The sequence below is a fragment of the Danio aesculapii genome, chromosome 15, assembly GCF_903798145.1.
Source record: "Danio aesculapii chromosome 15, fDanAes4.1, whole genome shotgun sequence".
In the NCBI taxonomy this organism is placed as follows: Eukaryota; Metazoa; Chordata; class Actinopteri; order Cypriniformes; family Danionidae; genus Danio; species Danio aesculapii.
In genome coordinates this window covers 7,355,948-7,368,541 of record NC_079449.1, presented here as the reverse complement: position 1 = coordinate 7,368,541, position 12,594 = coordinate 7,355,948, and the positions used below count along the sequence as shown (strand labels likewise).

Genomic DNA, 12,594 nt, shown 5'->3' with positions numbered 1-12,594 from the left:
CTTGTGTTGAGCCCAATGAGCCTTGCATCTAAAAATAAAGCAAGGACGTTCCTTTAGTGATATTGCTTCGACTCACGCTGAAAATGGCAGACGTGAATCAACAAACTGAGGATATGACGACGCGCCTGTCAATCAATTCGGTGGGCAGGAGGATATATATATATATATATATATATATATATATATATATATATATATATATATATATATATATATATATATATATATATATATATACATACACAGTTGAAGTCAGAATTATTAGCCCCCCTTTGAATTAATTCTTTTTTTTTTTATATATTTCCTAAATGATGTTTAACAAAGCAAGGAAATTTTCACAGTATGTCTGATAATATTTTTTTCCTCTGGAAAAAGTCTGATTTGTTTTATTTCGGCTAGAATAAAAGCAGTTTTGAATTTTTTTAAAAATCCATTTTAAGGTCAAAATTATTAGCCCCTTTAAGCTATACATTTATTTTTCGATAGTCTACAGAACAAACCATCGATATATAATAACTTGCCTAATTACCCTAACCTGCCTAGTTAACCAAATTAACCTAGTTAAGCCTTTAAATGTCACTTTAAGCTGTATAAAAGTGTCTTGAAAAATATGTAGTCAAATATTATTTACTGTCATCATGGCAAAGATAAAATAAATCAGTTATTAGAAATAAGTTATTAAAACTATTCTGTTTAGAAATGTGTTGAAAAAAAGTCTTCTCTGCCCCAAACAGAAATTGGGGAAAAAATAAACAGGGGGGCTAATAATTCTGATTTCAACTGTATGTGTGTGTATATATATATATATATATATATATATATATATATATATATATATATATATATATATATATATATATATATATATATATATATATATATATATATATATATATATATATATATATATATATATATTTTTTTTTTTTTTTTTTTTTTTTTACAAAATTGTTCTACATTTTTTTTCTGTAGAAAATAAATTAAAAAAAAAAATTATTAGCATAAACTATGTAATCATTTTAACTCAATGCAAGAAGTGACCATTTCATCAGATTTGAATTTCCCCACAGCTCCGCTTCAAGCACACACAAGCTTTGACTGTACCGCATCTTCATTTTGCCTCTGTCTCTGTGTGTTAGTTTCACCTGAATCCGGCTCAGTCTGTCCTGGTGATGGAGGCTGAGGATCTGGAGCAGATGAACGGCGCGCTGAGGAAAGTTTCCTACATCAACTCTCGGCAGTTTCCCACTATGGGCTCTCGTCACCTCCGCATCTCCACCTCAGTGCAGTAAGATCACATACACATCCATAACACATCAGCTCTGAAATAAAGAAAAAAATGTGATGCCAATGTGATCAAACCTGTCATTACACAGTCATATAAGAGCATCTATTATGCCACTTTTTACAAAATGTAAAATAAGTCTCTGATGTCCCCTAGAGTGTGTATGTGAAGTTTTAACTCAAAATACCACACAAATAATGTTTAACTCTCTGAAACTGCCCCTTTTAGGCTTTAATCCTAATTGTGCTGGTTTGGTGACTGTCACTTTAAATTCAAATGAGATTGTGCTCTTTTCAAAAGTGGGCGGAGCTACAAATGCATCAATGTGTCAGCATAGCGGCAGATTCAAAAACTAGACTAACATCCTATGTTAATAAGGGAGAGATGGTCCCAAATGGGCGGGGCTTTCCCCCTCTGATGACACGTACAAATGGAGAATTGTCCTAAACGGTTTAAGAGTATGTCACAAAGCGTTGTTTATTGCCAACAAGACCACACCCCTTTTTGATAACTCCACTACAGCTGCTAGACACATCCCTTAATTCTGAAATATTGCTTTTAATATTTCTATAGCAAATTAGGGTTTTATTTACAGTAACAACATTGGATGCTTTTAACTCTGCTTTTCATTTTTAAAGGTCCCGTGAAGTGCTTTGAAATGTGCAGTTTTATTGGATGTTTTATGCAATCTCAACTGAAGCACAAAGAGAGGGTGGGGATAGAGCAGCTCCTCCCCTTTTTTAAAACAGCCAATAGCGTTTTGTTTTATCACAGCTCTGCCAGTGACAGTGGTTGAGCTCAAAGACTAGACTTCACAAGACATGTTACTCAGTTTTGAATGGGGAAAAGTGTAATGGTTAATACGGCGAACGAAGCCCCGCCTAATAGTACAGGAGCCAATTAATGATCGCTAAAAGCTGCCTCTCATTTCAGAGGCTGCATTCTCTGGAGGATGCATTTGAAGTATGGTGCAAATACAAGCATTAGATGTGTGTCTGTATTACGCTGCCTGACTGCTTGTATGGGTTTCAACCATGGTTTCAACAAGGTCTGCTACTGACGTAATGGGGGCGGGTACTTTCACTTTTCACTATTACAACCCCTCGCCTCTTTTAGTGTTCAAACTAAACTAAGATCGACGCGTTTTTTCACATGGCAGGTTTTTACGTCCTTCATTCATGTTGAGAGATCTAATTGATCGAAATGAAGATGGAATATTCAATTCAAATTCAATTCACCATTATTTGTAAAGCTCTTTTACAATGTAGATTGTGTCAAAGCAGCTTTACATAAAAGATCACAGTAAATTGAAATGGTGTAGTTCATTATTCAAAGTTTAAGTTCAGTTTAGCTCAGTTTAGTTTAATAATCACTACAGAGTCCAAACACTGAAGAGCAAATCCATCGATGCGCAGCTCTACAGGTCCTGAACCATGCAAGCCAGAGGCGACAGAGGCAAGGTAAAAACTTCACCAACTGGCGAAAGTGAAGAATTAAGAAACCTCGAGAGAAACCAGGCTCATTTGGGCACGACCATTTCTCCACTGGCCAAACGTCTTGTGCAGAGCTGCAGTCTAAGCGCCGGAGGCTGGAAGCTGGACCTCAGCGAAGACTCGTCTGTCCCTGGAGCATCACAGGAATCGGTCTCATGCTCTCCACTCCTCCATGACCACCACAGCAGCTGCTCAGGATACGGCCTGGTCCAGGATATGTCTTGACATAATCCACAAAGACATAACTTAGTAAAGCGGGAAGTCATGTATGATTTTAATCGTTGCATTAGTCTGAATGTAAATCCCCTCGTCAGGCAGCGCTGGAGCAGTGTGAGAGAGTGGACCACAGCGCATCACACGAAAGGTATTAACAAAAGAAAAATGTTACACACTTTAATGCTTGTATTTGTACCAGCTCTGTGATGCTCGTCCACAACTTCATGCATTGGGCTAAATTAGGCAGTCCAGTCTCCGTGTTCAGTCCGTTACAATCATGGTTGAAACCCATACAAGCAGTCAGCCAGCGTAATACAGTGAGTGGAGCAAAGCGTATCAAATGATCGGTAATTAAAAGGGAAAAAAGAAAAATAGAATAAATATATATACACTTTTATATTAGACACACATCTGATGCTTGTATTTGCAGCAGCTCCACGTCCACAACTTCACACATTGGATTAAATTAGGCTTTGCAGTCTCCGTGTTCAGTCTTTTACTTCCACTTTATCTGTTCAGCTGAGGGAACGGAACCAACCCCCGTGACGTCAGACAAAGCGATATTTCAAGACAGCGGTGCCCTAGGTCTAAAATCTATAGTAAAACATGCCGTTTTCTGCTAAATGGTTACATTAATCGAGTTTGTTTCATATATTTTCATTAAAGTAGAAATCAATGTACAAAATAATGTAAACTTGACTGAGTGCTTCATCTCCCCTTGAAACAATGATCGATCATTGGAGTTTTGGAAACCGACAACCAAAACAGTAGCAAATTACTACATTACTTGCAGCTAGATTTTTGCAAAACAAGCACATGTTTAGTATCTAGTTCAATTCTCTGACCCCAAGAATGAGCATTACTAACCCTTTTTGTAACCTTTTCTGTACTTGTCTAATTTATATTCCATGCTTAGGGAGATTCAATATTTATGTAGAGACAGAGAAACGGAGAGGGAATGATAGAGAGAATTGTTTTTTGGGAGCAAAAGCGCAGCCACTGGCGCCCCGTGATTATTCAAAGCAAAGCATGAATATTCATAAGCCCCAGAGGATTATGACCCCGCCCCTATGAGATTTGAGCACATGCAGTGGGCAAAGGTTTTTTTTTTTTGGCAAGAGCAACAGGGAATCCGCATAAGAACATATAAACACACACACACACACACACACACAGGATAGGCAATTATATAAGTGTTATATTAACAAGAAAGAACTTGAAATGAAGTCTATCTCCTCTCTTAGATCCTGCAGATCACAGTTATATTAAGACATAGCCATATGTTGTGTTTGACATGATTAGTAACAAGTTAATTTGCCAAATTAATTTACACCATTCATTTACACTTACTTTTTCCAAAGTTGACAAGCATAGCACAGCAAATACAACTCTTAATAATGAGCAACACAAAATCAGATATGCAACTGATATAATAATCGATTATGTTATATACATTGTGTTTAATGTATTTTATTATGCCCATTTCCATATTACCAAACTATCGAATCTAAAGTTAAATCAACCAAACTGCTAAAGTAAATGATAAATGATGGGCAATATGTGATAAATTCATATTATTATTATTATTAGGGCTGCACAATATTTAAATTCGGCATCAATATCGCAATGTGAACATTCGCAATAGTCACATCGCAGGATATGGAGCGTTGAGTTTGTATGAAATTTTAATATTTGCATGCGTTTTTGAAACCTGAGGATTTTAAAAACATTCAAGCATAAGAAATCGTACTGTTTCCACCTTTAAATAATGATTATTAAATTATTTTTTAAAATCAATTACTGTAGCTGAACACTGTTAGACCCGGAAAACCATAAAACACTCTTTCGGTTGCATCTTTTTCTTTATTGAATTTACCTATGGTTTTAATTTGTTTATTAGATTTAATTCTTTGAAAATAGAGATATTCAAGTAATCTGGTATTCATATCGCAATATATACATCACAGTATAACAAAATATCGCAATATTAGATTTTTTCAATATCGGGCAGCCCTAATTATTATTATTATTATTATTATTATTACTACTATTATTATTCATAAAAAATAAGCAGAAGACTTCAATAATAATGATTATTTTGATATTTCGTATTATTTTTATTTATTTAATTCTTTATGTATTTTATTATTTAATACTTCAATAAAAAGAATAACCAAATAAAACTAAAAAAAATAGTTTAAAATAACATCAAATAAGAAAAAAATACTGATAAAATAATATTTTTTCTAATTTTTAAGCAAAACCTAGAACCATGTGGCAATTTATTCCCTATATAAATGTTCAGGTATGCTATAATACAATTATAGAGAATAATAATAGCTAATAATAATAATAATAATAATAATAATAAATATTTTGGTAATTAATTTGTGTTATGAACACATGAACTGATAAAATTGTAAGCTTTGTGTAATAAAAGCTTGATTACAGAAAATAGCCAATATTGGTTACATATTACCTTCATTTAATAAAATTTCAATAAATCAATCATATTTAATAATTAACAGTTTGGACTTTTAATATAATAAAACAGTTGAAAATATAAAATAATAATGTAACTAATAATTTGTACACATTCAAATACAGAAAAACTGAAATGTATTAATCTGTTCTATGCATTTATCATGAAATTTTCAATAGTCTTATTTTTAGATTTTAAATGTATGATTAATTGTACTAATATCATTGAATTTTTTTTAAAAAACATTTACTTTATGACTAAATATAACTGCAAAAATTTATAATTTCATCCTAATTATCTTCATAATCATTGTAAAACATATTAAATCACCCAGTCCTACATGCATAATTTCCAACATTACATGTGCTAAATATCACATTTACAGTAAAAATATTTTAAACATCTAAAAAGAAATGATAATCTAAAAATGCTAATGCAATCTAAAATGTAACACAACTGGATCAACAAAAAAGCATGCATAAATATTCAACACTGAACAATAAAGTCTCACTTAAAGCCATGCTGGAATCTGCTCTTGTGCCTAAACAGATGTGAGGCAAACATCCAGGTTTACTTAACGCCAGAATCCCATCCTTCATTATTCAACTCAACTGCCGTTTCATCAGGGAAAATCCATGCAAGCGTTCGGATTACAATTAACATTCAAATAGAGCTAAAGACCCCATACAGCACGTTTGTTTGGTCATGATTCAGTAGCCACCGATTCTGAAACAAGTCAAATCGCATTGTAGCTTAAAGGAGACTCATCATGCCCATTTTTACAAGATGCAAAATAAGTCTTTGGTGTTCCAGTTCAAGTTTCAGCTCAAAATATCACACAAATAATGTTTTATAACTCTTTGAAATGGACCCTTTTTAGGCTTTGATCCTCATTGTGCCGTTTTGGTGACTGCCGCTTTAAATGCAAATGAGATTTGCGTGTTTCATAAGAAGGCAGAGCTACAAATGTCTATATGTAAGCATAGGCTGCATTTACACTGCATGTTTCAAGTGACCCAATTACGATTTTTTTCTCCCAGGTGGCACAGATCGAATATGGCCCATGTATGTGTAGGGGAAAAAAAATAATAATAATAAATAAATAAATAAATAAAGAATAAATAATAATAATAATAATAATAAAAATATAAATAAATAAAAAATAAAAAAAATCACATGGATTTCAATTCACTGAAATCAGATTCAAGCCTTGTTCATATGTGAAAATTTGATATAAATCAGATCCGTGCCCTAGTGTCTGCAGTGTAAGCAGGTAGATCGGATTTTCACTATGAGAGTCACGCATCATTACAAACCATAGTGAATGATGTCATTCACTGACGCCTATTTTAAAATAAAAGCGTCAGTCTCCAGTGTTTCCCCTACCATTATATAAGGGGGGTGCCCCGCCCTCCCAACGGCTGTACCCACCACCTTGAAAGCACGTTAATTGTATTTTCTATATAGCGTCAGATCACAACTTTTTAATAAACAAGCTAAACAGCCGTATGTAATATCTTATTTACACAACAGCATGTCATTTCTGTTCTGTGCTCGCGTCACAGTACCTAGTAACCTATTTTAAAACATCTCAACTTTTCTGAATGCCCTGAGCGCTCCGCTATTCATGTAAACAGAACCAACCAGTCTGCTTCACACTTTGTATGGAATATATACATTTCAGTAATGTAGATTAATTACATCAAACACTGTGCACCCAAACCCTGCAGTGCTTTTTACTTTTCTTCAGAAACTTGCATCGGAGCTGCAGCAATGGCTTGTCCAATTGTTATCCTTTGAGAAAATGCTTGATGGTCTGCCATTTATGAGAGACGCCAGGGGAGCGCAAAAGCACATTGTAAATGGTCAGGGAAACCACGTGGAAAATACACGTGAAAATGAGTGGCGTATAGCAGCAGTGAGGAGATTGTGAATAAAAAAAGGATGTAAGGATGTCGCCCGAGTGGCTTTTCGGTTTCTTTTCTTGCGCATCCCAGCCACTATCTCCCCATCTGAAATATTTTAGTATTGGCTAATGTAGTCATTCAACTTCACAAATCGTAATGTTGCAGTCAGTGTGTATTTGAATAATGATGGTTAGTTCCTTTACTTGAAAGCTCAAATTTTATCATCATAATTTGTTTTATTTACAGAGTTTGAGGTTTAATGTATCATTATTATCGACACCTTACAGATGTTGATCTACCTTTACTATTGCACACACTTTGTAACATTTTATCTATCAAGTTTAAGAGTCTCTAACACTTCTGTTTATTTTATTATAGAGATGAGATATTTAGTTTAAATATTTAAGTTTTTGACTATTAAAGCTATTTGCTTAGTAATGTTGGTAATTTTAAATAAAAGTGGTTAAATAACAAAAAATCCTAATATTCCTAAATGTATAGTTAAAAAATATTCAATAGTTATCGATACCGAATGATATGAAACATGATATCGTGATTTTTATTTAGTTTTTTTTTTTTTTTTTTGCAATAACACCCAGCCCTACTCAAACTGTAGTAAAACAACTTGTCAAATGATTAAAAAAAAATTTTTTTACCCGGCAAACAGATTAATTACTGGAAAGGAGAAAAGAGCACTTTTATTACCCACTATTTATTCGTTGCGCCTTTGCCGTGTGCAGTGTAAATGCAGACATCAGATATGAGTCAATTATAAAAGATGATGTAAGCTCGTCACAAAATCCGAATTGACCATCAAGATCTGCAGTGTAAATGCAGCCACAGTGGCAGATTCAAAAACAAGACTAGCCTCCAATTCCAAAGAGGAAAAGATGGTCACTAGTGGGCGGGGCTTTCACCCTCTGATGATGCGTACAAAAGGAAAATGTCAATCAATATGTTTCTACAGACTGTTTTAATCAAGTGTGATTATAAAAATAACATAAATTATTTTTTTTTACTATTAGACGCTGGTTTTACTCACACACTGTTGCCACACAACTGTGTCTTAACCACTTATAATAGTGATTTTTGCATAATAGGTCCCCTTTAAGCATACAGTATCCTGCAGCTAACAGCTGTTTCACAGTCAAGCACGAATTAATCTCTTCATCCTCAGCATATCTAAAGCTTCAGTCACAGACGGTTTCCTCTATTCATTTCCGGTGTGCTGATGAATGCGAGTGTTTGTTTGCGGCGGGATTAAGAACGACGCGTTTAATTAAAGAGGGGCGGATCTGCGTTCATTTGCGGATAATGGACTTCCTGCTTCCTGTCGCTGGAGTTGCAAATTAATTCCAGCGAGCAGTGTTAGTGTTTTGCTTTTAAGCTTATTAAGTCCCATTACGGCAAGATTCAAGAAAGCCGAAGTGTTATTAATTCACTGCGGGTGCAGTTTTTGCTCTTTGTGTGAAGTTATCAGCCGCTGCAGTCTCTGTAATGAGTCGGGAACGGCTCCAAATCATTTGTTTACACTCTGAAAAATCACCATCTAATGCTGCTTATCATTTATATCCAAGTGGAGACGTCTTCACCTCTGAATGAATGCGTGCGGGATTTCAAATTAACTTTATGCCCCTTTTGAAAATGTCAAGTGAAACACAACAGCCCTAAAGGAAAAAATAAAACTTAATGGCAAACAAACTCATAGCAAAAAAAAATAATAAAATAATAATAATCCATTTAAGATTCATGGGTTTCTTCAAGGAATTCCTTTGAAGGTATAGTTTGCATAGGGCTGTGCAATATCGACTAAAATGTGATATAATAATAATAATAATAATAATAATAATAATAATAATAATAGTTTAAAAGATTATAAATAGGTTGTTTTCACATGATCATCACTGATGACGCACGAGACGCAGATGGAGGGCAGGAAGTGGTTCTTCTCTATATAAGCTGTTTTATGTTGTTAATAATTGTTTAAATCAGCCAAAATAAGAGATGTCGAACAGCTTTTATAGACTTCCAAATGTCTTTGCTCATAAAGGGGAAAAAAAGTTTAAGAAACTGTCTGAAAAACGGAAGGCGGCATGTTATCAACATTCATTCAATACATCCATGTGTACAAACTTTTTTTTTTTTTTGAACGCGATAATTCGTTTGACAGTGACAATAAAGATTATATACAGGCCTAGCTATGTGTTTAAATATGTTAATGTGTTATATAAAAATCTGATACAAACACCACCACACGTATACAAAATCCAGGAGAATATAAATAACGTACCCTGCCATGTAATCGCTGCAATGAAATCTCCATCTTGTTTTGGAAAGTCTTGAACAGGCGTTTCTGCAGAATAAACAAGCGTCACGTGAATCTTGAGATGCGCAGCAACAGCAAATGTTTGTTGATAGTAAGTTCATCGACAGAACAAATAAGAAATGCAACTTTTGCGACAAAAAAACTAGACAGTTATTATTGTGGAGCACTTTTCCCCCTTACAAAAATAAATTAACAATGTAGACCATGCGTCCACACATTTGTATGCTTTCATCTGTTATTTCGTGATGTCTGGAAGATATGTGCATGGGGAAACCAAGAAGTAGTAATTTATAATAAACATGTTATTGAACCACTAGAAGTGTATAATGTGTACAACCAGTGCTTAATTTGTGAATTGAGATGTCCCATAACAGATCGGGGTAACATATCCGGCAAGTTACCAGAAAATGTGCCCGGGGGGAGGGGTTTCAGAGGTGCCGGATCCGGAGTGTTCTGGCACAAATTAAGCCCTGCATACAACTCTTTGTTAATGAATGCAACCGAATATGTAGCATAGTAAACTGATAAATATATAGCATTTACTGTAGTATTTTTCATGTAACGTAATAGCATACAGTATGTACCGCCTTGATGACATGCAAATACATGTTAGTTCAGTACAAAACTCAACCCTCTTCATGATATACGGATCATGTCCAACATATGTGCTTATTTTAGATTTATATCTCCTATGAAATATGGTATAAATCACAAAAATACAGACTTTCCTCTGTCTCCCATTTAGTTTTTTACTTCCTGCCCTCCATCTGAATTTTGCGCATCACCAAAACTATGTGATTGAAGACAACCCATTAAGAAAATGTTAACAAAATACAGATTGAGTGATCACGGTCCCCCTCACTTTTAGAGACAGACCATTTAGAAACAGGCGATTAATATTTATATGAAGGTATGATCTCATACAGCCGTCCCCCACTTTTAAAATGTCCGCTACACCCCTCATCCCATTCTGCCTCGATATTAAGAATTGTGAAATTGAATGATCTTTGAAATGCATATTTACAAGGGGAATGGCCCATTTATGGCTTATTTACAGGGTCATATGGCCCACTCATAATTGTTTTAAATAATCGTGATTACAATTGTGATCAAAATAATTGTGATTATGATTTTTTCCATAATCAAGCAGCCCTTATATCCATTTCTTTATATATATATATATATATATATATATATATATATATATATATATATATATATATATATATATATATATATATATATATATATATATATATATATATATATATATATATATATATCTATCTCAGTTCTTTCACTAAAGTCACCAGCCGCCAAGCCACCATTCACCAGTAAAGTCGGTTCCATTTGTTTCAATAATTTTAAACAACATGTGTGTGTGTGTGTGTGTGTGTGTGTGTCAGAAATAACCCACCAAACTGAAAAGCAAGTGTGTTGTTTGTGATCTCTGCAGGTGTTTTGGAGAGGATGTGTGTATTTCCGTCCCTGACATTGAGGCAGTTGTCATGGTAATGCAGCCCAGTGAAGCGCGCATCACAATCAGTGGGGCGGAGCATCTCACCATCCCCGCCTACGACCTTGCCCTCGGCCTATCGCTGTTCAGAAATTTGCATATCATCAGCACAGTTACCAAAAGCGACAACGTGACAAACACAGGTACAAAGACACAACTGTTCTAGAAATTTCTGATATAAACAAGTTTTTTTTTGCTCTCAAAATTAACAATTGTCATCATTTACTGGCCCACAAATTAAAATTTACACATTGTTCTACATTTTACACAGTGACCAGCCACATTGTGCATCAGTGTGAGATTTGACAGCAACATTTTCAGCAAATAAAGTGAAATAAAACTAGGAATGTAGAACACAAGTTGCACTTTTTTGGTGCTTTATCATCATTTTTTGGAGCTTGACAGGATCCATCCTACGGCCAGGAGCAGAACTGCTAAACTTTACCTTCAGTGTTGCACAAAAGAAAATCAGTCAATGACACGAGGGCGAGTAAATGATGTCAGATTTTTCCTTTTTGGGTGAACTATTTCTGCAGCAGAAACATTCTTGATGAAAACAGCCCACAAACGAAGTCCCCGAACGCAGCGCTGAGCACATTATTCACTGACAAACTGCACAGGTGTCACGCTGTTTTTGGTGGCAAACAACAGAACAACAGTAAATGCAAAAAAACATGTTAATAAATCATAAAAAGACAGACGCTCGCAGCACCTCCACACTAAACACAAGACGTGAGCCTTTGGAAAATCTCAAACACCCCTCAGTCCACTGTCCTCACAGAAAACTACATTATTCTTGCTCTTTTCAAATAAAATATGTAGATATATGCAACAGTTAAGTAAGTTTTAAAGATATTTTTATTAACCAAGAAGGCATTAAATTAATTCAAAGTGATAGTAAATAATTATATTACAAAAGATTTTCATTTAAAAAGATTTCTTTTAAATAAACATGGTTCTTTTAATTTCTACTATTTATTAAAACATCCTAAAATAAATGCATCATGGTTTCCACAACCGAAAAAAAAAATTATAATAATAAAAAATAAATAAATAATAATAATAATAATAATAATAATAATAATAATAATAATAATAATAACAATAATAATAAGAAGTAGAAGCACTGATTACACTCACCAGCCACATTATTAGGTACACCTTAGTACTTGGTTGGATTCCCTTACCTTCAGAACTGCCATAATCCTTCGTGGCATGGATTCAACAAGGTACTTGAAATATTCCTCTGAGATTTAGGTCCATATTGACATGATTACATCAAGCAGTTGCTGCAGATTTGTCAGCTGCACATCCATGATACGAATCTCCCGTTCTACCACATCCCAAAGATGCCTCTATTGGATTGAGA

General features: G+C 34.3%; 1 protein-coding gene across 1 annotated transcript in view; it reads left to right on the top strand.

The window, feature by feature from the left end:
- Positions 1 to 12,594, top strand: part of clstn2b (calsyntenin 2b) — a gene marked incomplete at its 5' end in the record, with an annotated part of 106,412 nt that overhangs the window by 83,564 nt on the left and 10,254 nt on the right. The window contains 2 exons of the mRNA XM_056473731.1: positions 1,140 to 1,288; positions 11,166 to 11,368. Of these exons, the coding sequence (XP_056329706.1) occupies positions 1,140 to 1,288; positions 11,166 to 11,368 (352 nt within the window). The remainder of the gene's footprint in view (positions 1 to 1,139; positions 1,289 to 11,165; positions 11,369 to 12,594) is intronic.